At 44.3% G+C, this 26,665-nt stretch overlaps 1 protein-coding gene across 5 annotated transcripts in view; it reads right to left on the bottom strand.

Annotated features, from left to right (window-relative positions):
* The window catches only part of DNAH1 (dynein axonemal heavy chain 1), an 88,551-nt gene that overhangs the window by 42,475 nt on the left and 19,411 nt on the right, over positions 1–26,665 (bottom strand). For 4 of the 5 annotated variants that reach the window (XM_027640152.1, XM_027640154.1, XM_027640151.1 and 1 more), the window contains 22 exons: positions 26,149–26,221; positions 23,455–23,629; positions 22,788–22,944; positions 22,129–22,261; positions 20,600–20,761; positions 19,810–20,062; positions 18,415–18,572; positions 17,373–17,584; positions 15,841–16,130; positions 14,678–14,828; positions 13,909–14,102; positions 12,726–12,951; positions 11,896–12,015; positions 11,020–11,102; positions 9,467–9,608; positions 8,182–8,337; positions 7,011–7,209; positions 4,855–5,108; positions 3,736–3,948; positions 1,918–2,082; positions 1,097–1,218; positions 429–534 (listed from right to left, as the gene is read on the bottom strand). In XM_027640152.1, coding sequence (XP_027495953.1) covers positions 429–534; positions 1,097–1,218; positions 1,918–2,082; positions 3,736–3,948; positions 4,855–5,108; positions 7,011–7,209; positions 8,182–8,337; positions 9,467–9,608; positions 11,020–11,102; positions 11,896–12,015; positions 12,726–12,951; positions 13,909–14,102; positions 14,678–14,828; positions 15,841–16,130; positions 17,373–17,584; positions 18,415–18,572; positions 19,810–20,062; positions 20,600–20,761; positions 22,129–22,261; positions 22,788–22,944; positions 23,455–23,629; positions 26,149–26,221 — 3,744 coding nt within the window. The remainder of the gene's footprint in view (positions 1–428; positions 535–1,096; positions 1,219–1,917; positions 2,083–3,735; positions 3,949–4,854; positions 5,109–7,010; positions 7,210–8,181; positions 8,338–9,466; positions 9,609–11,019; positions 11,103–11,895; positions 12,016–12,725; positions 12,952–13,908; positions 14,103–14,677; positions 14,829–15,840; positions 16,131–17,372; positions 17,585–18,414; positions 18,573–19,809; positions 20,063–20,599; positions 20,762–22,128; positions 22,262–22,787; positions 22,945–23,454; positions 23,630–26,148; positions 26,222–26,665) is intronic. The other variant, XM_027640155.1, reaches the window with a different exon arrangement.

Raw genomic sequence — 26,665 nt, 5'->3', positions numbered from 1 at the left:
GGATTCCATCCTAACAAGGTGCCTGCAAGTAGACAGCTAAGTCAGAGCTATTTCTCTTGGCCTCCATGGTGGGATGGACAGACATCTCCAAAGGGAGTGCCCTCTCTTCCTGAGATGGATATCTAAGAGGATTTCTCCAAGTCGCCCTTGGCAGATGCCTATTTTACCCCCATTTTCTGAAGGACAACTAAGGGTGCCCAGTTCATGGGCAGAAGTCCGGCTTTGAAATGTCTAAAGCGAGGTTGATTGAATCCCATTCCAGGACAGGCAGCACCTGGCAATGCCTACATACAGTTACAAGTTCCCAGGAGACACATCTCCAAACAGCAGAATGTGAACACTGCTCCAGACCTCAGAACACCTCCAAGTTCCCATGACACCAACATTCCAAAGATGGGCCAAGCCACCGGCATGCTTGGTTTGCCTACCTGTGCAATGTTCTCGAAGCATTTGTGGAGGTGAGGTTGTACAGCAGTGGGGTCTTTTGTCTGAGACAGTATTTCCAGCAGCTCATCATCTGAAAGGAAGTAGAACCTACAAACACAGAGACAGGCATGACGAGAGGCTCTCTTTACTGCAGCATCAGGGGCTAAGTCCTGGCAAGCTGGGGAACAAGCCTTTTGCTAAAGACACTGTTTCTGACTGCTCACTGGTCTCCTTGTATTTGTTTAGATGAGCAGCCACAGTCCAGACATCTCCCTTCCTGTAGAGACAGACTTCTCCTTCTGCATAAGTCAGTTATTCCCAAGCAAAGAGGGTTTAAACAAGTATCAAAGAATAGAAGTATTCCTTCAGGAATAAGAGACAAAGTTACCCAGAGGTGTTCATTTTACTTCCCCTTTTCTACACAAATCATGAGGCACAGATATGCAGCGGTGCTACCAGACTCCCCTTAACTCACCACATTTGTGTGTGCCTGTTTTCTCCCCATCAGATGGCAGCATTGAAAGGCACAGCCCTGCTTATGTTTTGCAGCCTCATGAATATATCCTAAGCTTAGATGGTTTTGCTCTTTCTTGGCAGAGTGGAGTGAGCCTCTCCTTTCATATTTCCTGAACCAGGGAGTGCAATCCAGCCCATTGAAATTTGGGGTTACCTGGGAAAAGCACCTCTCTTCGTCTCCAGATATTCACTCAGCCCTTTCTGCACAAGTTCGAGTAGTTTGTTAGCATTTTGCAGCTTCTCTAGCAGCACTGGATCAGGGCACAAAGAAATCACCTATAACAGAATGGAGAACAGAGGAAGCATCAGTATTCTGAGCATGTGGGAGATAAGGCAGTGGAGATAATTGGGTTGCCCACTGATGTTACTGATAGGATTTAAATGACTCATGCACAGGAACACTTTCACAGGGGTCTGGAGAGGTGTAAGCTTTGTGGGCAAGGAGGGGAAAAAGCTCTTGTGGATGTGACAAGCACATTTCTGGGTTCCCCTAAATACCAACACTTGTAATATGAAATACAAGTGGTGATGGAGTCCTGGGAAGTGGAGACTGGAGAACAGAAGAGAGCAGAGCACTGCTACCAGGACACAAAAACAATGGCTCTAAAAAACTCACAGAGTCAGTCTTGGGGAGGAATTGAGGGAGTTACCTTATGGCTTACAACCATAGCAGGGCTGGTTACAGGAGTCATAGGAGGCAGGGGGGCTGTGTGTTGAGGAGGAGGAATCTGATGGGGTGCAGAGTTTGGTGCAAGGCATTACAGAGAACGACTCTGTCCATTCTTACACCAGAACAAAAGGTCAAGTTCAAAGAGAAGAAATCCAGCACAATGCCCCAGGCAAGGCTGCACAGTTAATACAGCGCTGCTCATGTCCACACCATTACAAAAACAACGACTCAAAGACACAGTCCTTCTGAGAGCACAGCTCCAAGGAGTTTGGGAGACCTGCACTGGCCTTCATCAAGGCACATACCTCAGGGTTTTCATTAGCATTCTTCATGATCTTCCTCCAATCCTTATCCACAGTCTGGTAGCGCTTGCTTTCCACTGGGAGCTGTCTTTTGATGTCCTCTGAGCTAAAGATTGGCTCCAAGTAGAGCCAAGAGCGCTGACAGTTCAGCCATTCTTCTAGGACATCCTAGTGGGAAGCAAGAAGAGCACATCAGAACCCCATGCTATGAAACCTGTTCAACAAAACCATTCAAAGTGTGTACCAGAATGGGTTTAAAAAAACAAGCAAGAAAAAAAAGAAAAAAGAGGTGATGCTGCATTAGACCTTCCACAATTCTAAAATCTACCTGCAGGGTCAGGGGCTGGAATTCCCTTACCAAATAATTAACATCTTCCTAGCAATCCCCACTGATAACAGTTCTCAGCAGGCATTAGAATTAATACCCACTAGTTTATTGGGGATAGTTTAGAAATATGTGTACGCCAATACTAAAGTTCAGAGGGACTCTGCGGTGTCAGGTCAAATTTCTGTGGCTGCTATTTCTGTTTTTTTTACAGAAACTGGTACAACGTGAGCACAGAGTAAAATGGGAATTTTATTCTGTGGAAAGAGGGTTTTTTTGGGGAAGAAGAATGACAAATAAAAGATGCCAGACTGTAATTCTGTCATATCCTCTCTCCTGCCTGAGGTACCTCAGCCCCAGCCTTGCCTACAGAATAATCCATCACAAGATCTTCAGATAACTCTCTGAATTAAGAGAATGAATGAAAAGCTAAATATTTAAGTTAAACACCAGGCAGGAAACCCTGTTTGTCAGGCATTCAAAGGAGCAAGAGAATCAGGTTTGAAGAACATTCTCCTCCTCCATTTGCAGGAGATTGGACAGCCTGGGGAACTTGCTCAACATTGCAAAGCAACCGAAAAGTGTTTGACTCCTTTTCAGACTGCCTTAGACACATGGTGCTATCGACAGTCCACCTGACCTAGCAAGAGCTGGAGTTTTCCAGGACTACAGACAACAATGCTTGCCATGTTCCATCAGCTAACCCTGACAAGCCCCTTCCCAGAGGCGGATTTATGGGCCTTTAGTGACACAACCAAAAGAAGGGGTAGGAAAGGCAGAGTGAAAACCTGTACACCATCACTGCCAAAACCACACATTAAGTAACTGAATTTCCCCACGTCACCTACTGCCATGGGGCTTGGAGCAGCATGTATCCTCATGGGACAAGGCTAGCACTCCAGCAGTGGCCCAGGCACACACAGATGGTAAGCACCAATCGACAGAATAAGGTAGATATGAATAACAGACAGCAATACAGCTGTGCATCAAACACCAACATTTACAAAGAGTTCTCCAGCCAGACACTTGTACTGGAACTTTTCTCCTGCATCAGTGCTATTTTGCTGTCAGAGTCCTGCTGGGTGCTGCTGGTTTGAGGAACACACGCTGGCACAGTCTGCCAGATCCTGTTTAAAAGTAGTCTTTCATGTGCTTTCCTACACTGAGATGTGAACGATAGCATGGATTTCACAGAGTTTGTAAGAATCTGTGAGGTCCATTAGTATACTATGATTAGAGACATCAGTAAGACTGTTTACAGCAATGGGAGAGTTCTGGCCCCACTAAAACATACTGCAATAGGCAGCAAAAGAACTGCATTATTTTACTAGAGTCAGAGGGCTTTGTAAGGCCCTATTCCTCCCTAAAGATTGATACTCTCTCAATAGCTGTCCTTCCAGCTCCCTAGCAGCAACTGCACAGTGTCCATGTCCCAGCATGGCAGCAGAGCCCAGCTGCCTGCCTTCACCACATGTGTGTGGGTAAGAAACCAATACCTGTGTCATCTTCAGCTTATTTTCCCATTCATTCATCCTTTCCTCAAAAGGTTTCTTGAAGGGCGAGAAGGACATGCTCTGAACCAGGACAATATGATCATCCAGGAGCTGAGAAATGTCATCGGTGCTTTTCAGAATATAGGTTTTTGTTTCTTTGTAAAGCATCACACCAAACACAACTGATTTCCATTCATTCTCTATCTTGTTGAGTGACTGAAACAAAGGGACAAAGAATTTAATTTTCAGATACAACCTGCAATGGTTATCCCAGCTTCCACAACTCTCTTAATGCCCTTCTCTAGGAAATGGCAGATTTTCACTCCTGGATTCCACTGGAAACTGCAGCTGTGTATTTAATGCATGATACACTCAGCAACAGCACATTTCCTCTGCTTTTCCCATAGATTCAACACCTCAACACCTGTGCTGAAAGGAACACCTTGAGGGAAAAAAATGGCAATTTCACCTTCAGGCCCATTTATGCTATAAGCTGCACAGAGGCTGCCAGCAAAGGGCCTGTTGAAGACTACAGTTAATGATGGCTTTGCCAAAGGGGGAAATATCCATGAAGAACTCATCTGAGATTTCAGGGAACAAGAGCTGCCACAAGGTCATGACTTTTAATCAAGACCACCTTAGATCGTATATGAACTGGTGAACTGATAGTCTTTCAGACTATTTAACTTACGAATCTCCAGAGCCAGCAGGTTTTCCCTGCACTGGTTTACTGGTTTAAAGGATTAGCCATCTCTGTTTCCAGTCCTAGCTAATCCCCTTGACATAACATTTGAATGGCAGAATGCAGACAGTCAATTTATTTTAACATAACCAGTCACTAATCCCAAAGTGAGGAGTGAGACCTGAGCAGTGGATCAGCATAACCATCAGGCAGTGCTGTTATGCTACAACTGAAATTCTACACAAGGTGGAATATGTTCGTCTAGTGTGTGAACTCAATTGTGTGGCCATTGCTTCCCTCTGTAAGGGCAGCAGCCTTTTCACTCGTGCTGCAGACTGTGTCTCTGGGACAACAGGAACACCACCCAAGACAACAACTGCCTGCTCAGCAGAAGCATATTTGAGAAGCAACCAAAGATACAGCAAGCCCTCTCTGCTCACATTTTCGATGGCGTATTCCTTGCTGGCTGTCTCAGCCACTTTGAGAATGTTCTCAATGTGGTCCTGCAGGTTCAGCTCCAAGCAGCGACCAAGAGTCAGAGTGGGTTCCAGCTTGACATCGGGGCTAATTTTGTTCGACAGCATCTCCCAGTGCCGCTCTCTCATACCAGGATTGCGCAGCCCTTGAATTAAGGGGACGTATTGTTTGAATTCTTCAATCTTGTCTCGAAAGCTCATTGCAACACCCTGGCAGTCTTGTAGGGGGAAAAAGAGGACAACATCAGCAAAGTCTTGCAGGGGGAAAAAGAGAACAACATCAGCAAAAACACTGGGTGAGGAGGTTGCCTTAAGGAATTTCTAGAAGTTGTCTAAAGCCTGATGTGCGGGTAGTCACATGGTATGGGGTAGATAAGCAGCAGGAGAGAGCACTGGAAAATGCAGGTCGAAGTAATGAGGATATGAAGGATCTCTCTATATGGCCACTAAGGCAAGCCCACTCCCAGAAGCAGATCTGCCTATCAGCCAAAAGCCTGTTACAGGCAAGTCCATGCTAAGCAGAAGTGTGACTTAGGCTTGAGCTCACCAGAGGACAAGGAGTAAACAAGTTAACTCCTTGATATGGGCTCAATCATGAGGAAGCCTCATCTGCCAGAAGTTATTTTAGAAGCTCTGGTCATCATTCCAAGACATTTACTTCTTAACAAGGCTACACTGTAAGTTATCTCACACCCCAGCTCAGGCCATCCTCCATAGAAGACAGACACTATACCTAGGAGCTAGAGGCAGGTTGGGATCTCAGCCAACTCTGGAAATGGGAAGCATGCAGGAGAGGCCCTGCCAGCCTATAGCCATACTAGGGACAAATGTACTTCTGCCTCATAGGAAGGACAAAGTAAAGGAATAGGCTTTTCTCTTTGGGGGCATCCTGGAAACCCCTGTCTCCTCAGCGTTCATATCCTGCCCTTTTTCCAGCTTGTTCTACTATGAGTAAAGCAATGGGTAGGCAAAGAATACGGGTCTTGCTTCCCTTTCAAAATGTGGCTACAGCATGTGCCTCCTTCGATTGAACCCTGAGTGGCTGCACTGCACACTCACAGCAAGGATGTGCCTGCCGCACATTCCCTCCACTTGCCTCTACAAATATGCAAAGACAAGGCAGATTCAAGGACAAAACATATATATTTCCAGGTGCCAGGGGATATTGCAATGAATACGAGCAGGTATTCTTAGTATTTCTGTTTATCATAATGATTCATAGTTACTCATGCATCCACTCATCACCTCCTCCATTGGGGCTGATTCATGGCATTGTTTAAGAGCAAGTTCAAGTTAAAAAGGATGAATCAAAAATCACCCACAGCAAAATATATTTCAATCTAAGCCATCTGGCAGGAGATTTTTAGAATCAGCTCTAAAGAATGACCAACACATCTCTGAGAATCAGGGAATGGGAAGTTAAGCTACAACTGAAGTCTCAATTCCAGCTTTATTAGGAGAAATGGTTAAAAGACCTTCATGTGAATTGCAAGGGCTGGGTGCAATCATCTAAACCTCATACACATTCAGGCAAGAAGGGAAATTGTTATTATATTCCACAGATCATTTCCAGATTCCGCAATTTCGTTTTATTCATAACAAAATCAAGACCTCTTCTGGCTTTCCCTTAAATTCATTGGCCAATAGAGAAATTAGGATTGGCCAAGAAAACAGCACCTGGAAGACCCAGATTCAAGTTCCCTTGCTGCCTGAGTTGTGTAAGGGCTTAAACCCACATGTCTAGCCAGTGGGTTATATAGTAATTCTCTGTGACTAGCCAGGATTATTTCACTTTATATATATGAGTAAATACTAACTGCAACATCAGAGGGTGGCTTTTATTTCAGTATCATCTTGGGAATTAGGTATAAAAGGGATTTGCAGCCTGGTAGTTTTCACACCAAATTGGTACTTCAAGCAGCTAACTAGCATCTAGATGTGAATCATGACTATTTCAGGGAAAAAAAAAAGTGGAAAATAACTTCGCTAGCATCATTTTCTCAGCTGTCTCTAATACACACATGTGACATCTTGACAATCCCTGTTCAGAGCACTCCATGACATGCCTCACCTCAAAATGCTCTTATGCACCAACTTCCTTTCCCCAGACTGTGATCTACCTGGTGAATCCTTGAACTGCTTCACGCATCTCTGCATTGTCTTAAGAGAGTCATTGACATTCTTTTCTAGCTCCTCAGCCTCAATTTTAACAAGAGAATCATTCATCCAGCTCTCGTTCCAATTCATCCAGTCTGACACTGTAGTCCAGAGATCATAGTATGGCTGGAATTCCTTAGTCATCTTGGACACCACACCGTACTTTGGAAAGAGAGAAAGAAAAGGCATAAGCAACAAGTACATTCACCTCTAGATGACAGATTTTGTGTCAAAAGGCCAAAAAAAGCCCAACCCTTTTTTGAATCTGAAGCCAGCACTGTACTTCAAGAGGATATATCGGACTACCTTCTCCTGGGACAACAATATATATTCCAAGGGAGAGCAACCAGCAGAGCTGGGCTTGACAAATTCAGGACAAAATGCATCCAGTGGAGCTGTGCCTGCACAATGTATGTGGCATGGAAAGCACTCCCTCCACTTGCCTCTACAAATATTCTCCTGCAGAATGAAGAGATTTTGATGGGCAGGCCATACACAGTCAGTAAAAGCACACACTGCACAACCATATCAAAACTTGTCTCCTTACAGTGAAGGAGAAGTAACCACAGACTGAGGGGTAGGAAAAGATCACGTGAACTCCAGTTTTGGTCTGCAGCCAGACTAGGCTGGATGTGGATGACAATGACTCATTGGCAGCTGAGCAGCTACAAGCAAAATTGAGTGTTTGCAACTATATAAACTGTTGCCTTAAGAGAACACCACGCTCTGCTCCGAGCCCAGCCAGCTGCCAGCACCCACCATGCAACCACTCGCATTCACACCCAAAGACCTGAAGCAACAGCCTTACAGAAATGGATGCATCTTAACTGCTGCTTCAAGACCTTCCCCAACCAATTCCTCCTCATCACCATTCCTCAGATCTCAGTGTGGGCACTGAAGTCTCTCACAGAAGTGATAATATCAGGCCCTGAGGAGCCTTCCACATTCTCCTGGGATCAGCACTTCTGCAGCACAGCATGGTCATTCTACAGGACTGAGAAGCAGGTCACCAGATAAACCAAAACAGCATGAAGGATTCCTTCCTGAGGAACTATGTCTCATTATTTGCTCTATCTTCCACCTAAAAATGCCAACAAAGACTGGAGTCCTACAGGTACAGGACCTGACACTTACATCGGTAACTTTGATACCAAAGAGTCTTTCCCTGTTGTTGTACAGAACTGCCAAATCCTGAAGCTCCTTCAGCTGCTTCCGGACATCCCTTGCATATTCAGCAAACTCATGAGCTTGGTTAACATCTGACTGGATGGAAAATCCACCTACAGTCAGCTGGAAGAGAAAAGGCAGGCATAAGATGGGGCTCTGAAGCTGAGTGCTGCCTCTAGAGATCTCAGCTTCCTGGTGTCTCTTTGTTTCATTCAAAGGCAAGATTTTTATGCTCAAAATTTCACCTCCACCAAACCAATTCCAATTCTGTTTAGACCATGATGAAAGTGGTCTAAACACCACTGGTCAGGTGGATGAAACTGTAAATGTGCTGACCAGCTGCTTTTTGTCTTTGTGACAACAGATGATCCCCAAGGAATAGGAGCAATAAGTCTGTGCCAAATTTCTTGATATTGAATTTATGCTGTCATTAGCTATCTGTCATCAGAATCAGTAAAGTGCAAATGATAGCTCTACTGGTCGCTCAGTTTTTATCCAAGAATTGTTTAACAACACATGTCTAGAACTTCCCTCATAATTTCTGTTTTGTTTTGGTGGGTTGGATTTGTTTGTTTGGTTTAGATTTTGCTTCAGTATTTTGTGTGGGTTTGGTTTCTTATTTCTTTGGATTTTGTTTGTTTGTTGGTTTGGTTTTTTTTTAATCCAGTGGTGGGGTATTATCATTTAGGGAATCTATTTCCAAGATATTCCAGCTCAGTGATTACAATCTTTCTCAGATGACTTTTTTTTCTGTATTTAACACTTCCTGGTGAAAAAATAAAATTCAGATTGTTTAAGAGACACCAGAGGTATCTCAGCTCCAAAACTCTGCAATTATTTCAGGTTTTTTTCCCACAAGATGAGTTCCATGGCTGAATGCTGGATTTCCCCCCTTGGTGGCAGCGCATTGTAGGAGATGCTCTGCAGGGAACTGAGTACACAAGTAGGAAAAAGGAGGTGCATGTGTTGCCCGAGCACCAAGAACTGGAACATTGTATCTTGATGAGCACCCTCCCACTGAAAAATGAGTATTTCTGCATATTATTGTCTTTCACACAAAAATGAAACTCTTAATCAAAAGCGAACAAAAAAAAACCCAAACAAACAGGGAGGGTGCGATAATTTTTGGTCCAACAGTACATTGACCTAAAAACTCATCTGACAAAAATCTCATCTGAAAGTTTCCCACTTGCCTGACCACAAGAGCTTCAAGGCCCCCTTTTACAGACAGTTCATGTCCAGGGCTTAATACCTGCATTTCATCCAGTTTGCCTTGAAATGAATTCTGATCCTGGATCTGCGCTTTGCGAAATTTCTCTTCATCCTCCACATGCTGGAGCCGAATGGCCTCTGTTTCCATAGACATTTTCAGTGGCCAGTAACTTGCAGCCCACCTGCACTCACATGATATAAGAAAAGAAACAGAAAAAGGAAAAAAAAAAAGAAAAAAAAGAGGAGAAAGAGAGAGAGAAGCTTTTAAAGCATATGTTTGAAATGCTGAAAATAACAGAATGAGAAAGCCAAATCCCACCAAACAAGGAAGCTTTACAACAACAGAAACACATGTGTTTTCAACAAAACATTTTTTTTCCAGCTTGTCTTGTTGATATGCAGTCCTTGTGACTAGGCTATTCAGCTGGAGAGGGCTGGGGAGAAGTGGAGGGCCCTTTTAAAAGGAACAAATCCACTACATTGCTGAAAAGCTAGGAGACAGCAAAATAACAGTTGGCATCCAGAGGGAATGTCTGTCTTTGAATGTTTTCACAAGGAACTGAAGAAAATGGGGTCAGAGTCTTGGCTTATGGCTTTTCAGGGCTACTGAAAAAGCCAGTCTCCTGTTAAGCTGGGCAGTGAGGGGCCAGGGTAACCCAGATACAGGGAAGCCCTGGATAGCAAGGCTTTTGCAGAGTGCCCTGAGGAGAGTGTTGTAGATCCAGGAAAGGCTGCACAAAGTGGCTGCTTAGCCATGGCAGGTTTTGCTCAGCCTCAGCACACCCATTACTGACTCAATTTTGATTCCTCAGCCTGTGTGCAACGCCAGGTGCAAGTTTTGCAGCACTACACTCGGGGTCACACCCCTCCCAGCACCTGGGGATCAGCCATCTCCTCGGTCTTCTCTTTGTTTTATTACTCAGATTGGGTCTTGACTGTGCCCCAGTAGCAGAGTCAGCTCACAAACACAGCCACGAGGCTTCTAAAGTCTGCTCAGCCCTGGAAGTACTTCTCATACGACATATACTTGGTCCAGTGTGTCTACAACCTGAGTAGTCTCTGCAGAGTGCTCCTGAAACTAGAAACATGGGGTGCAAAGGCCAAAAACCCCACAGAAGCTGCAGGAAAAGCAGCTCAGCCCTAGGACAGCTTGGCACAGGTTCTAAAAACATCTTAGGGAGAAGAAGTGCAGTAATAATAAGGGTACAAGTTCCTTCCTACTCTTAAGAAAACTATGGGAGTGTTCCTATCTTGGAAGCGTTCATTTAGTTTCAGACACAGACTAAAATGTACACTTTGAGACCTTGCAAATGTCTCAAAAAAACCCTCCAAAAAAACCCCACCAAGAGAAAGGGGCTTTACTATGCTAAACAAGTTAATAGCTACCGGTTTTCCTTGCCCCAGGCCAGAAGGCAGCATGAACTCACACTTCTTGTCTACGAACTTCATTTCAAGAATTCAGTGCTCATATAGCCTGAGAGACACTTAAAAGTTCTGCAGGAGTCCTTGATAGACACATGGCCCCTGAAGCACTGAGAATGGTAATTGCTGCAGAGTCCCACTTCGACAGTGGGAGAAATGCCTTGTGCTCACTTGTCACTGAAATCTTCTTCAGTGAGATTGTAAAGGAATTCCTCCATGACCTTGTAATCTTCCATGACTTCATGAATCAGTTGCTGCACAGGATGAGAGAAAGAGACAAAAAGTATACACCTTAGACCATGCTGATTCCAACTCTCTGGTGTGCACCTCATTTTCATGAAGTGCCTTTGAAGAGCATTAGTCACACAAGCTTAATGTGATGTGGGCTGCTTCTGTGCTATGTGAACAGTGGGAATGGATTTAAACTCCTTGTTCTGCGAATGATCACACCATCATCACCCTCTGTTCTATGTGAATGAAAAGAAGTGTGACTTAGTGGATAAAGTGCTGGACAGAAATTGAGCGTTTTGGGTTATCCTCCAGGTTCTCTCCTTGGCACAGACAAGTCAGCTTACAGCTTGATGCCTTTGTTCCCCATTTGTTCAGCTGGGAAAAGACCTATGCTTCAAATAACTTTGAAATAACTCAGTACTAGAATGTCCTATTAGAAGAAATACATTAACAGCAATATAAACATTGGGTAACAGAAAGATTTTCTTGAAAATAGCATTCATTTTTAAACGACAGCTATTCAGTACACAAATGCAGAATGGATCATGAAGGGAGCAAAATGCATACATAGGTATTTTAGGCAAGATTTTTAACTGCTATTTTGTTTTGCAAAGATATTTAAATTCATGATGTGTGTATTTAAAAATATAAGTCTTAGGAATTATAAAAATACAAAGCCAGGAATCTCGTGGCATTACACGCAAAGACATTCAAGTAAAAAAACTGAAGTTCTGCTTCTGAGACACCACACATTGGAATGACAAACTTCCTCCTCACTTCCCTCGGTGTCCATGTCCAAATGAGAGCGTGTCCTACCTCCTGCACAGCCAGCTGCTCAGGGATTCCCTTCATCCAGTCACGCAGCTCCGTCAGCTCCTCGATAGTCTTTGGTTTCACATGAATTTTGCTGCTGACGGTTTCATATGCATTACAAATCTGCAGGAGGGCACAATGGAGAAAAGACCACCAAAAAGTCATTAATGGCTAATAAACAAACTGGAAAACCTGCCATGACCCACCCACTTCCCATATTGCAGGTGGTCTAAGTGATGAGTACATAGCCCTGCTCTGTCTTTTTCTTTTTTCACTGTCTTTCTCCATCCATCTCATTTGAGCTCAAATGGAATGAAACTACCAAAAAAAAGAGTAAGAGGAACTGCAGGTGTATAGTGGAAATGATGACAATAACAGATTTAGACAACTGGCTGGCAGATGCAATTGTCTATATTCCAGTCATCCTCAGAGCAAGCAGAAGGACCTTCCAGTTGTCTACTAGACAGACCTTTTCAATCCACCAGCACATTTTATAAGATGGTAAGGTCTTGAGAATTTCATCTCAAGAGCTACAGGTTTCAGGCATGTAATCTACTGAGTATATTTAATATATTTAATTTAGTATATTTAATATATTTAATATACTCAGTAGATTGGTTGATTTGGTTGAGTAGATACTTGATTTGGTTGAGTATGCATATCTCCCCTCTAGTTTTAATTTTAAATATTCACTCCAATGTGATCTTTAAAATATCCTCATTAATGTGGCCTTAAGTGCTGTCTTTTGTCCATTTCACAAAAACACAGCGAATTCAAAAGCAGAAGGACAAGACAAGACACAGACAGATAATCTACTGAACCAGGTAACTTACACTCTGCACCTTCAAATGGAGGTTTTTAGCCAGCATGTCCAACACGGAAGTGGCAAGCACTTTGTATTTTCCAGACAGGTTTTGCCTAATATATTCTATCCTGACATGGAAGGGACCAATGATAACAGAACTAGGGAGAACGTTGTCCATGTTCTCCTTTTCAGACAAGTACTTGCTTACTATTCTCATCACCTCCTGAGCAGGTGGAAATTGCTCTTCATAGTCTCTGTAAATAAAAACACCAATAAAAAAATGATAATGTACACCTTAACAATATTTGAGCATCCAGAGTGTTTGTAGGATGTCCAGATGTGTCCACACAAAGGATCAAGGCATTAAATTAATCTACTTGAATTTTTACAACTTTCTGCAAGCACAGACTGAGAAGGTGCCAATGTCTTCTGAGGAACGTTATTGAGGAGCACAATAGCTGTGGAATGGAATAAGAGCACAAAATATTTTAGCTGTAGAAAGGGAGTAAAAGAAAGAGATGAAAGAGGAAGTAGGGCAAGAAGAGAGGGAGAAACAAAATAAAAGCACTGGTGTAAACAGGGTAAGATCAGGAAGCACCTCAGGGGAGGGTAGGCACTTCAGCCTGTGTTCTGGGAAGAGACAGAAATTTGTCAGATAGGATTTGTAAATTGATTAAGCTGGAACAACAAAAGAAAAAGGGTTTCATTCCCACTATTTGGAGAAAACGTGACACCCAAATAGAGGTCCTTTAAAGTAACAGAGGCTAAAGGAGAGCATAGGTGCAAAGAGTTTTGGTAGTGAAAACAATGGGTTGAAACAAAAGAAAACATTACTGTCTACAGAAAGCTATCAGCCTGAACAGACACTATATGAAGGAGGTCAGGGTCAAGTATGCTAACTGGATTCTGAAGCAGGATGATTCATTTTTAGGGCCATTAATATCTCCAATTACACTGACAAACATGACAGGAATGTGACTGCTGTCAGAGGCAGGAAGAAATTCTCACTGCCACCACCAATGTCCTCTAAAAGCATGGACCATCACCCACGGCTGAAGGCTGCCTCTGATGGATGCCTGATCTCACATCTGAGGCACGTGGTCTCAGAACAGGTCCCATGTTCTCACACAACACACAACAACCCATCCACACAACAGCTTCTGCAAAGGCTTGCCATTTGGGTCAGAGGTGCTTTGTCAGAAGCCACTTACTTTAGGAAGTACTGGATATCATTGTTATTTATCTCTAAGAACTTCTCATATCTCTTGCCGTAGGCTTGGAGAGGGATCTGTGTCTTTTGGATGGCAGCCCGCAGAGCTTCACGTAGCTCTTCCACTTCTGGTTCATGCAAACCCACTGATTCCAGCAAGGGTGTGCCTGTGATATCCATGTTCTCCAACACATACTGGAAGAGAAAGGATAGCGGTCTTTTAGGACTAGCAGAGCTAACTGTGCCTCCTCAGCAGAGGGGCATGACAAACACTGGTGGCCCCCTTGGGAACTCATGCAATCCATCCTTCTACATTGTGTCAGGAATTGTTTTATCACTTTTATGTTGCCCCCACTCCCCAAAGAAGGAGGATCTAGGGAGACAGTAACAGGCAGAAGAATAAATATGCAGAAGAGACATGCATTGAACTGACAGCATTGAAAACAGTGGTATTTCCTTTACGAGTCTGCTTTTCTCAGCTGCCGTGCACTCAGGGGAACCAGGCTGCTTAGGACATGTGCCCACAGAACCTGCAGCACCAAAGCAGAGATAGCAACTAGACAGAATAGCTACAAGGTTGGGGAGATGGAAGAAATCCTGTCAGAATTGAACTGCATTAGCACAGTGCTGTGCCCAAACTGACTTAACTGCATTCCCAGCTACCTACTTCTACACCTCTCTCCCTCACTACAAACTCAGGGGTGTCTATGCTGAGCTGCAATGCACTGAGACATTCACAGCTGTATCACTGTTGATGCAGAAGAGTTCACCTGCTCCAGCTGTGGGACACTGTGAGTCGCCAGGATTCCCTTGTCAAACAGAGAACTGAGGGACATCTCAAAGGTCTCCACAGAGGGGCTGAAGACAATGCCACTGCTGTCTAGCACAAGGTCAGTTGTAAAGAGTGGATTCCTTTGAGGCCTACAGCGGGAAGAGATAAGAAAGAACAGGAATGCTTTTTGAGACAATGGCATACAACTGTATTGCTCTGGTGCTGATACTAAAATGCCTTCTGGACAGGAAGGGAAAGCAGAGGAGAGGAGGACTGCCTCATGCAGATGAAGGTATGAAACACTGCATTCTAAATTTAAGACATTGAGAACACTTTTCTAGCAAAAGTGAAGGAAGCATCAATCATGACATATCAGATTCCCCAGAAGTCAAAACCTTATCTTGCGAATTGGTGCTGCTTTACAGAAAAATTACTGATGCTTTTCAAACCAGACATTCAGTATCTCCAATACACTCCTAAAGTACACCTTCTGGAAGTTATATTAGTATCACCCAATCTTGTATGTGACCAGCATGACTCAGAATCAGCTGAAGTCAGTGTCAAGACTTCCACTGATTTAAGGGTAAAAGGCCTCATATGAGTGGCAGGGTTTTGTTGTTGTTGGGTTTTTTTTTTTTTTCTTCTGGTTTTCCATTTCTAAATGTTCCTTCTTTAATACCATGAAGGACAAAAATCCTCAAATCAATACCCAAAAGAATAAAATTCTATGCACTGTGATAACCTAAATTTGGTATTCTTTAGAGATCCCAAGCCAGATCCTACTTCTGAGGTTTTATCCAAGAATGAAATACCTCCTGGTATTCTTCTTCCTGGCATCCAGAAAAAACATAGCAGTAATAATTTGCTCCCCCAAGAATGCTGGAGGTGGCTGATTTTTAGAGCAGTACATCAAAGCAGCAGACCTTGGTTCTGATGGGCTGTCCCATTATCACTAACAGCAGCTTGAAAGCTGCACCAACAGAGCAGCTCTGTATCATTCTTCCATACTCAAGCAAATGTGTCAGGTGGAGGACTGGGAGAAAGAGCTCAGCCTAAAGCCCTCACACAGAGCAAAGTGCACTTGTGGAACAGTAGATAGAAAGACAGTAGCACTAGGCTGTTTTTTTTCTTTCCACCCCTTCTTTTTTCTTTCTTTCTTACATGTTGGCAAGGTCATCTTCCCATTCCATGTCCATTGAGCAATGCAGGACACCCTGGCAAGCATCCAGCAAAAGCTGGGTGAAGCTGCTCAGTGAATTCTGGACCAGAGACCGCAGAGAGTCCTGAAGCATGTATTTGATGCGTTCCATCAGCTTATACAGTTTGGATCTCTGGTAGGCATCCCAGTCACTCTGCTCCAGGTTGAACCAGTCTTTGTCTGCATCTCTAAGGTTGCTCTTTATTGCAGTTGTTACGTTATCAACCCAAGTATCCTTGAGAAATATCTCAACCTAGGGCAAAGAAAAAAAAAACAAGCTGAGTAACCCTCCAAGGGCTGATGGGAAAGCAGTATGGCAAGGTGAGCTAGTGGCTGGGGCTGCTGGACCTTTCTCTGGCATGAAAGAAAACTGTTCTCTCAGAGCTGTGGCAGCTAAATAGTAGCTCTCAAACCCATGCACACACACACGGCATCTGAACCTGGTCATACATCTCCTTCACTGACAAAAGACCCACAGAAAGAAAGCCTGGTATTAAAAAGTGGGAGTGCTCTATTCTTTCTTTTTATACATTGTTCCTTTTTTCTTCTCTTTTCTATTGAACAGTATCCCTGGAGCTGCCTGTGTCAGGGTCCCTTACAAAAAGTTGTGTAGACAGTATGATGAGCAAATAAAGGACAGAATGTTGTCTTCTCTTGACAAGTGAGGAGAAAGAGCAGAAGAAGCCAAGGGCAGTAGCAGCAGTCTGCAGTGTTTTAATTTATTAAAATACCACCAAGTGTCACTTCTGCTCCACAGGCAGCTGCTGTTTGTGTGTAATAAAAGAACCTTAGTCACCAAGTGGATGACAACAGCGCCTGGCTGAAACAGCATGGGACTGGGAAGGACCAGCACATGTTCTCTGCCACTGATTTAGTGTGCAACCCTGTGCAACCTGCTTGTGTTGCCACAGTCAGGGTGCAATGTGCTGCCCTCAATTAGAGGACACAAAGATCTTCTGGTGAGAGTTACCACGGAGTTGCAAATTTTTGTCCTACTCTGTCTGCTGGCATTGCAAACAGAGCAATTTAATTAAGTACATAAAGAACATAGAGTGTAGAAAAGCACTACCCCCATGAGTGCTTCAGGAGGAATCAAAGATCTTGTGCCTTGCAGCTGGATGGATGAGGAAATAAAGAAAAAGAAATAAAAAGAAAGGAAACTTTTGAGTGCCAACCAGGACTGTTATCTGCATGGAAACCAGGTGGAGGAGAGAGAGGCTGCAGCCCTATATGGCTACTTGCTCAACATGACTGAGAGCATGGTCAGCATTGGCTGATCCTAACTAGGGGGCTAGGGCCCTTTCAGCCCATTCTCCCCACATCCCAATCAATTTGACAGGCATATGCAAATTCCTCCCTGCCCCAGCCACAATGTCCCCTTTGACAGTTCATCAGATTTCAGGGAACAGATCTGCAGCTGCTGCATCTGTCTAATACACACTGACAGCACTGGTGGCTGCTCCATGTGTTCACCCCTCACACTTCCTCTGCTCACCTGAGTGAAGGTCTGGGTCTGGATCTCCTCAAACTCCTCCAAAGAGACAAGTTTGGTTAAGGATGAGTTAAAGAGAGACATGGCAACCACCTTGTTGCACTCATCCTGCACCTGTGCCAGGAGAAGGATGACTTCTGGCTTGCTCAGGAGTGAGATAGAGCTGAAACGTGTTTGTCGTTTACCAAAAGGGTAGTCTGGGATCCAGATGAGCCCTAGCACCAAAGAAAAGAATGTCATTACCTGCAACAGCCATTCCGGCTCCTGTTTTTAGAGTAAGTACCGCTCCCTTTGGGACAGCATTTGTGAAAAGGGCTCTGCACTGATGCACAGGCCTTATCACGTAGCAGCTTCAGCAGAGAGCTGGATGAAAAAGAGATTCTCTGCTTCGCAGTAGAGATTTTCTGCAGCCTCCCATTAGGGGTTGAGGGGCTGTCTTAGTGCTTGACCTTCCCAAGGCTTTGGCTCATGAAGTTTCCATGAGAAACAACATTGGAATTGAAGAATCTTCCCACTGAGGCTTCAAGGCACAGCTGAGTCACCTCATCTGTAAGCTGCCACTTGTGAACCACCTCAAGGCCTTCCAGCCTTTGAAGTGCACAAAATACGGCACCCCATCTTTTACTGTGGCCTTTTTCCTCCAGTTTGGGACTCTTTAAAAGAGCCTGAGCCCTCTTTCACAGCTGAGGTGTGCCCCAGCTGAGGACAGCAGATGCAAGGCAGTCAGCTCCAGCACTGTACAAAGCAGAAGGCAGTTGATCTAATCACACTGCCAAGCATTTGGTGCCACTAAAGGTACACTCGCAGAGTTACTGCAGCTTAGCTGATGGGTGGTAATGTGTTATACTGAGGTAACATGAACATGCAAATATACCCTAAAAAACAGGAGATACACTCAAAAGTCTCACCATCTCCTGCTGCTGCCCCTTATGAGCCCCAATCATTACCCTGAACCTGAGAGTTCCTACAGCAAACTATGACTGCTGTTAAAGGCAGGAGGTCCCATAACCACACTGAATTCAAACTGCTTCACTGTGTCCCCTACCTTTCTCTGGTATTTCCTTCTCCTCTTTGTCTGGCAGGGTGACATAAGAAAACATCTCAGGTTTGGAACTGACAACTTTGTCAAAGCTGATCCTGTTCATGGTGTGTTTATACTCTAATCTCACTTCTTCCTCCAGGTTGCACATGCAGTCTGACATGCTGTTACAAGACACAGAAACATTGATAATCCACGGTGTTTGAGCAAAGTATGTCTGTAGCTTTACTGCAAACTCCACCCATCATTATCTCCCTTCTGAATTTGCTAATCCAGAAGCTTCCCTACTACTGAGCAAATCAGGAGAGCTGTGCAGACAATCAAGCAGCCAGCAAAGCTATCAATTGGACTTTTAATGACAGAGGCAAGAGGGGATCAAGGACTAGGACTGCAGCCTTCTCAAGTGTCTTTTCACGTCAAAGCAAAATCTCCACTGGGGAGAGGCATTACAGAAGGGAGGAGAATTAACCAAAAACTGAGGAAGCTAGCTGGCAGTTCTGGAAAAGTTGGGCTATCCAAGCTGGCCTCTCATTGCCTCCTGCTGAACACCTCTTGACATCAGTTTGCTCAGGCAGAACATGTGCATAAGTGCTGAAACCCCACTCTGTTTGCCTTGGGAAATCATCATCCTTCACCTCAAGCAGGCAGAGTACTTTCTTTATCCCTATATTTCTGCTCACAAACAGAGAGTAATTACTCTCCTACTCTCTAGTTCAGGCTGGCAGACCATGCAGCCCTTCACACCTTCCTGTCTCTGAGCAGGGCAATCAGTCACGGCTGACTCCCAGCAACACCACCAATGGCTCATGATTCATCAGCCCAGGGACATTAAAATGCTTTCCTGTTATGAACTGCATCTCAAAGAGATACTTGATTATATCCAGGTGGAGATCTCCTGTTCTGTTTGCTTCCCCCCGTGCATATCTTATTTTGATTTGTTTTAGCAATAGGTTAATAGGTACAAGAGTCACCAGCAGGCATCAGTCAGGTCTCTGGAGACGACTGGCGGTCTGCAGATCAATACAGCAATGACTGATCTGTTCTTTGAAAGCACAGGGAGACATCAAGGTCAGCCATGCCATTTTTGCCAACCTTCCTGCTGCTGAAGGCCACTTAACTGCAGGTGTAAGCATGGTTTGGTGGATCTGCACATGAAATCTGCTTCATCTGGGGACACTGACAGACCACCCACCCTGTACATGTGTCCCTGGGGCTCTTGTCCTACCCACTCTGGGCAACAGAGTGGTGTGCATGCACAGGCTGGAAGGCAGATGAGATCCATGCTCTATGACTTGGATGCTCAAGATCTGCCTCCACTGACACTTGTTTTGTAGCCCTATGAAGTCCTACAGTGTTTATGGACTGAAGGTGGAGCCCCCAGACACGGACGCGACGCTTTACCTCTTCTCATCCTTCAGTTTGGGTGTTTGCATAGCCAAGAGCTTCATCCTCTGCAGGCTGTTCTCGCTGATGTTGTGCAGTCCCTCTGTGGGCATGCAGTCCACATACAAGTGATACATGAGCAGCCCCTGCGTCTTCTTGCGCAGCCTTTCGGCCGCGGCCACGCGCTCCGCGAACACCTGGGGATCCTCGGCCAGGAACATCAGGCAAACTCGTGGTACCCAGTACTGACACGGCAACAACGGAGCTCTTCCTGGGGAATGAAAGTAAAGCTTACAAGAGTCTGCAGGGAAAATGAAACTCAGAATGGCCTGCAGTGCTGACAGTAGCTTTTTGATAGACAGTATAATCGGGCTGGTTTACTGGAGATCAAAATGAGGGACCAGAGCTGAGGACAGCAAGAGATAAGTAGCATGGAGTTAGCAGCATCTCCAAAACTTTCAAAGAGAGGGGTGCTTCATCTTAATCTGTCCACATCCCCCTTCAAAATGGCATTGGGACCAGAAAGACCAACATTTTACTTTTCTAGAAGGGAGGAAAGATGGGAGATGGATTAAAAAGAAAGGTATCTCCAAAGGGAAAACCTCAAATAGGGTGTGAAAATAAAGTGTGGAGTTCTTTTCCCTGGAGATTTTTCAGACAGGTTAACAGACACATGTCAAGAGCGATAACAAGGAAAGGATTAAATGGCTTTCTGATGTCCTTCCCATCTCCACCTAGGACAAGCATGGGTAATGAACTGGCTCTCAAACTATATGTGAGGTACCAAAAGGCCTTATTCAAAACACACCTTCTGCAGTTATTCCTCCATTGAGGATGGGTCTCCCTTCTTCATCCCGCACCAGACCATTGTCATCTGTTTTATGGACCAAGTAGAGATCTGTCTCCTTGTCATAATCCAGAACACCAACATTAATCCACTCATAGATCAAATCCTGGCTTTTGGGATCCTCTGAGAAAATCAAGGATTAAAACAGGGTTAGTCCATTCTTTTGAATTCTGCAGCAAATGGACTTTACTGATCAGAACAGTGATGCTACAGTCAAAACCATCTGCTAGTTTGAATCTCAGTCAATCTCACATAATTTCTGCTGTGATCAATTAAATAATTAACTTAGGTATCACAGATTAGAATTTCCAACTTTTCTTTCTTTTACCTCTGTGTGTTCCCTGTGGATGATCCACAATTCCTCCCAATTCCTTCATCTCTTGATCCAGGACCCCTCAATGTCCACGTGGGCACTGTGGGGATCCCATTCTCCTTTCCCATGTGTGGCTCTAGCCCTGTGTCACCCTCCACACAGGTCCTCATTCTTGTAATTTAGAGTGGCCATAAAACCCTGCACCTTCTCCCCCAGTCTATTATTTCTCTGAGTCACTCCTAGAGCATCTAATTTTTAAATGTTCAGATCCTCTCAAATGCTGGGAGGTGCTAACTAGAGAGATATGTATTTATATGGATATCAATGTGGATACAGGTCAGGGGAGCATTATGCTGAAGTTGAGAATGGGTCTGAACCACAAGAATTTGCAAGAGTGCTGACTCTGTACAGCTGTCAGTGGTCTCACCTTCCCCAGGGCCCAGAGGGTCTGACTACCTGTGTGCAGAACAGTCCACTCAACCTGGGGAGTGATCAGGTGCAGCGTTTCCCAAGACAGCTGCAAGCAGAACTCACCATCACGTGCTGGCTGCCTGAGGATACACACAGCTTATGGTTTATGCTTTGGTTTTGCAGACAGCCAAGCCTCTGCAGGTTGCCTAAGAGCTGCAGGCAGCATGCCTGCCAGTTCCTATGCTTAAAACTACTGCAGATGTGTTGATATGAGCTGCAACCACGACAGGACATCAGTACAACTGTACCTAGTGATGTCTTCTCATTAAGAAGGTTCCAAGTAATAGGAAAACAATGTTCACACTTTATTTGGCCCACTTACTACTTGTATGTTCATTGTAGTCTGAATCTGTCTTCAGATCCTGCATTTGCAGTGAAATCCAGGCAGAACATACTATGTGCAAGCTAACTAACTCCATGAAGATAGCTATGTATCCATATAGAGAAATTTTGACTGTACTGACTTCCAGGCACAAAAACAGAAAGGTAAAAGGCAGAGGCTACTTCTAAAACAGTGGACAGGGCAGGACTGAGAGTTGGTGAACCCCTGGTCTCTTGCTCTGACTGCCTGAACTTGGTCAAAACAAGATAAGGCTTTTCTGCTATTCAGAGCTACATTCATCAGATTCTACATGCTCCCTTCTGCTGAATGGGCCAGTAACTGTTAGTGTTGCCTTGCTTGAGCAGTAACTCATTCAAGCTTTACCGTGTCCAAGTACATCATCTGTAGGTAAAAGTGCTTTTCCAGGCACTGGCTTTCTGTCGGAAGATCCTGGCTCCAGTCCTAGTGAGATCCACTCTTCTGGAGTTCGACAGTCGTACTCGTCATTGTCAAATACCTAAAAAGCCAGGACATGAGTGAAACGTAGCCTTACTTCAGAAAGAAGAAAACACCCAATGCAAAATTTCATGAGAGGAAAATTAACATTCAGCTCCTAAATGGGCTACAAAAATGGAAATCAGCCCAGGTTCAAAAGCTGTGCTCATCTTTGGTCAACAATTTTCTCCCAGAAAGCAGTTTTCTGTACCTCCAGTCCTTTCCTAGGGAGCACAGACCACCACCTGGAGAGGTCTCAATGCAGTAATACTGCTGAGTACTGCCTTTAGAAGGAAACATGAGATGCCTTTCCTTTGGACACAAAAACGACAACGAGGAGCATTCTCAAGGACTATCAGTTCTGACGGAAGTTGTGGGAACCCTGCAGAAGATGCTCAGCATCTTGTAGAGACCCTTCAGGGCCCAAACTGGCTCTAAAGCATTTCCTTGTTTTATTGCTTGTTGTGTCAACACTGGCGAAGTGTCCTGCCATCCTCAGAAACCTCGTGTGGTATAAGCAATCACAAGTGCCAAATGTGCTCTCTTACCTTTAATGGGAGGTAGATGGGAAAGACAGAATCTTTTGTCTCCTCAATAGGTGGGATATTGTCAGGGTCATAGTGCCTTGGCATCAGCTCATTGGAGTCTATCCCCTTCCTGGATAATAGCTCAGCAATATCAAAGGTGAGATACAGCCGCCTCCTCCTGTTTTAAATCAAAAGAGGAAATAATCACCTCATGTGCCTGTAAGCACTCCCATGCCTACAACTCCACTCTTGATCCTGCACACCTACCAGTAAAACCATTTTTGAGCACATGTTGCATACATGTCTATTTCTTCATTTTTAGCATAAAACAGTTCAGTTGGAAGGGACCTGGGATGATCGCTTACTCCAATTTATAAATTATATACATGTACTACTGTACCAACACATTATGCAAGTTATAGAGCATACACAAAAGCAGAAATTAAAAAAGAATGAGAAAAAGATGACATAAACACTATTTAAAACCAATATTTTCTTCCTGCATCCCAGTGAATTGTCTTTTGCACCCCCTGCAATGCGTGCACACCTCACTTTGGAGACCACTGCCTTACAGCATAGTATTTTCTTAAGGATATTTGACATGTTATGTCTTGAAAGCAAAAATTGACACCCTAATCTGCTGTGTCCATTCCATAATGACACCTCTACCCACTTTCTAGTTACTTACCTCTCTACTTCAACCTTCCGAGGAGATTGCCCTGGAAGCCTTTCAAAAGGAATCTGCACTTTGGGCTTAAATGATTGTACTGGGAAATCTGACTCACTGAAGGTCTCAGTGGATGGTCCAACCACTTGCTTATCCAAGACACTTTTGAAGTCCTCAGGCATCTTGAATTGTGTGACTAAGAGACAAAGAGAAACACATGTCTGAAACCACCAGCCATCACTCTGCTTTACATTCACACCCAAAAAAGGACTCTGCTGTCTACTGGGTTGTCTACAGAAGTCACTTCACTAGGATTTGTGAGAGAAATCAAATTAGAAACAGAAAGAAAGACCTTTTTTTCCTGCTACAGTATGTCATTATGGTTTTCCAGTATCAAAATGATGGCATGGAAGAAGCCTCCACTGAGAATTACTGTCACACAGCTTTTTAGGAGACAAGGCACTGACCTGGATCTAAGGAGCTCTGTTTTGTTCCCAGCTTTGCTACAGACCCTCTACATGACAGTGGACATGTTGCTGTCTCTAATGTACAGCTTCCCTCACCCTCAGGAAGGGGTGGGATTCCCCTGCCTCCCTGAGGGGGCCCTGAGACCAAGAGTCAGTTGTATCTGGGAGGAATTTGGTCAAGGTGGTGATAAAGGGCTTATAAATATTGCAGGGGAGAAGAAGCTGCTCAGGTCATCTTTGTCTTCTGAAGTTCCTATTCACACCTTGGGACAAATCTCTCTCTCTTCAGCTTTTGCTCAAGCAAACCTCCCACTCACATCAGCGGTGGTGTGAGAAAAAAACTGAGTCAAACCGCTAACAATCTCACCATTTGGCCAAATGTTTTCAATGGAAATTTGGACTAAGCAAAAAGTATACATTTCCAAGAATTGGCAGAAATTAAACCATGTCATTTACCCCATAAATAAACCAAACTGTTTATATTGCTAAACAAGTCGCAAATAATAGAACAGCAGCAAACTGGGAATTTGAAGCTTAACCTAAATTAAGTAATTGCATGCAAGCTTTAAAAAGCACTATTCCCTAGACAGAGCTAAGCATTGAACTAAAAATAGATTTTAGTGGAGTGAGAGCTTTTCCTTTGATGAACTTTCACACTCTATCAAGGAGAAACTTAAGGTTCTGGCTTGTAATTGGGTATTTTGAACATCAAGCTTTGAACCCAATCATTCACCCCGCTCCAAGTGCTTCTTGAGTCATGGATGTGACCCTTGATTTCAAAGCAATTGTGCAGAGCAGCCAATAATGCTGAAGCCAGGCATGTCTCAGGATGGTTAGGTACAGGAAGGACCCTCTAAGAAGTCATTCCCTTGTCCTTCTTAAACGGTCCCTGACTCAACCCTTGTAGCTGTATGTTGTCTGCTTAGAGACTAAAGGAAATGGCCACGGAACTGGTTCCTCTCTCTCTATTTCCCTCCCTTAGGAAGGGCAGCGAGCCTAGCATGAATGTGATCTTAAACACTTGCATGGTCCATGCCCACATGCAGGCTTATTATGATTTCGAGGAATCCCTAAAATGCAGCTCTTTAGCCCTGTGCACATCTCTTGCTTGGGGTCTTAACAGAATGGCCCTGATTTATATTTGTTGTCAGGGAGCACAGCTGTTCCATTTTTGTCACTTCATTGTTGCCAAATCCGTGGCACCATCCATTATGGCACTTTGTGCACTATCAACTATTTATGTCAATACTTAGTGTTTCATTTGCATTTACATTTCCAGCCTGATAGCTTCTTCCCCCTTGAAGAAGCAGCAGATCATAAATAGAGTTCTGTCTCCACTTGTTAAGGATGAGTCTAGCTTGTCAAGATTCACTCGAGGAAGCAATCATTTGTCCTCAGTCATGAAAATAAATGTCACTTCTAAGCACAGGAAGGTGGTATGTACAGTTCCCATCTTTCTTTAAGACTAAAATCCTCTCACACACACACTTTCTTCCCACCTGCTGCCAGCCTATGATCCATATCCCCAGGAGTGCTCTAGGGGCCAGGAGAGTGTTGGCAAATCTTTCACCATGCTCTGTTCCTATATTTGAGCATCCACAATACAATTTCTTTAAGCAGGTGGAACCAGCAGCTCTGTACACACAGAGACCTCTTGCATCCAGAGAGAACAAACTGCTCTGGGGTGCAGCTGGATGCAGAATGAATAAATGAGAGAGAACCATGATTTTGGGTATGGGTACCTAAATCCATACAACTCTCTCATCTTAGGCAGGTCCCATTTTTGGAATTGTCATGTGCAGGGCCAGGAGATGAACTTGCTGATCCTTGTGGGTCCTTTCTAAATCAGGATATTCTCTGATTCTATGGTTTTCACAGGAAAGGGCCATTGCTGCCTCCATGTGCAATAAAAACACATGCAAATTTAGTGTTCTCCTGGCAGCAGGACCAGAACTCCCATATGCAGCAGCACAGTCCACCTTGAACTCTGCAAGGAGTGGATATATCCAGGAGAAAAGAGAGCATGGTTTTACCACCTAGTCAGTTCACTTTGCTTCACTTCTAAATGAAATTCACTTTTCATGGGATATTCAAGCAGCTCAGCACCATTCCTGAGCACTGAGAGGAGAATGAAAGCAGAGCACTAATCCAGTGTCAGCAGCCTAATTCCCAGCATGTCCACTATAGGCAACCTTAACAGTTATGGCCCCATTTCCTGCCCCACCACGTTTCCTGACAGTGTATTTACCTTTAGGGGTGTGGTGCTCAAGGTCCGACTGCCTCAGCAAAGACCGGTACATGTGGGGACCAGCAGAAACACTCTGGAATGCAGCATTTGAGGGAAATGTCAGAGATAACAGAGCACAGCTGCAGCACAGTGCAGGTAGATGTCATAGAGTCCAGACAGAAAGTGAGACTGTAAGACTGACCTTACCAGATCTTCAGGGGCAACTGAGACCTTGAGTAATGGTCAGAAAAGGCTGAGAGACACAAATACCTGGTAACACCACCCCAGTGCACAGAGATAGGGGATCTGTCAGCAGAATGCAGTCTGATGTCAGCTTAAGATGTAGATTGGGGGCTGATTAGGGAGCCAGTAATTTGGGTTTTACTACCAAATATCACCTGCACTCACAACCAACATGCCTGCCCTGCCATGCTGGCATCCTAAACCCAGGGAATCATGACAGTGCTATCTGGCTACTGAGGAAGGCAGCACAACTATGACCAGGATGAGCCTTATGGCTTCACTTTTTAAGGGTCAA

Source organism: Corapipo altera, unplaced genomic scaffold, assembly GCF_003945725.1.
Source record: "Corapipo altera isolate COAL_440 unplaced genomic scaffold, ASM394572v1 55, whole genome shotgun sequence".
Lineage (NCBI taxonomy): Eukaryota > Metazoa > Chordata > Aves > Passeriformes > Pipridae > Corapipo > Corapipo altera.
This window is presented reverse-complemented; position numbering and strand designations above follow the sequence as displayed.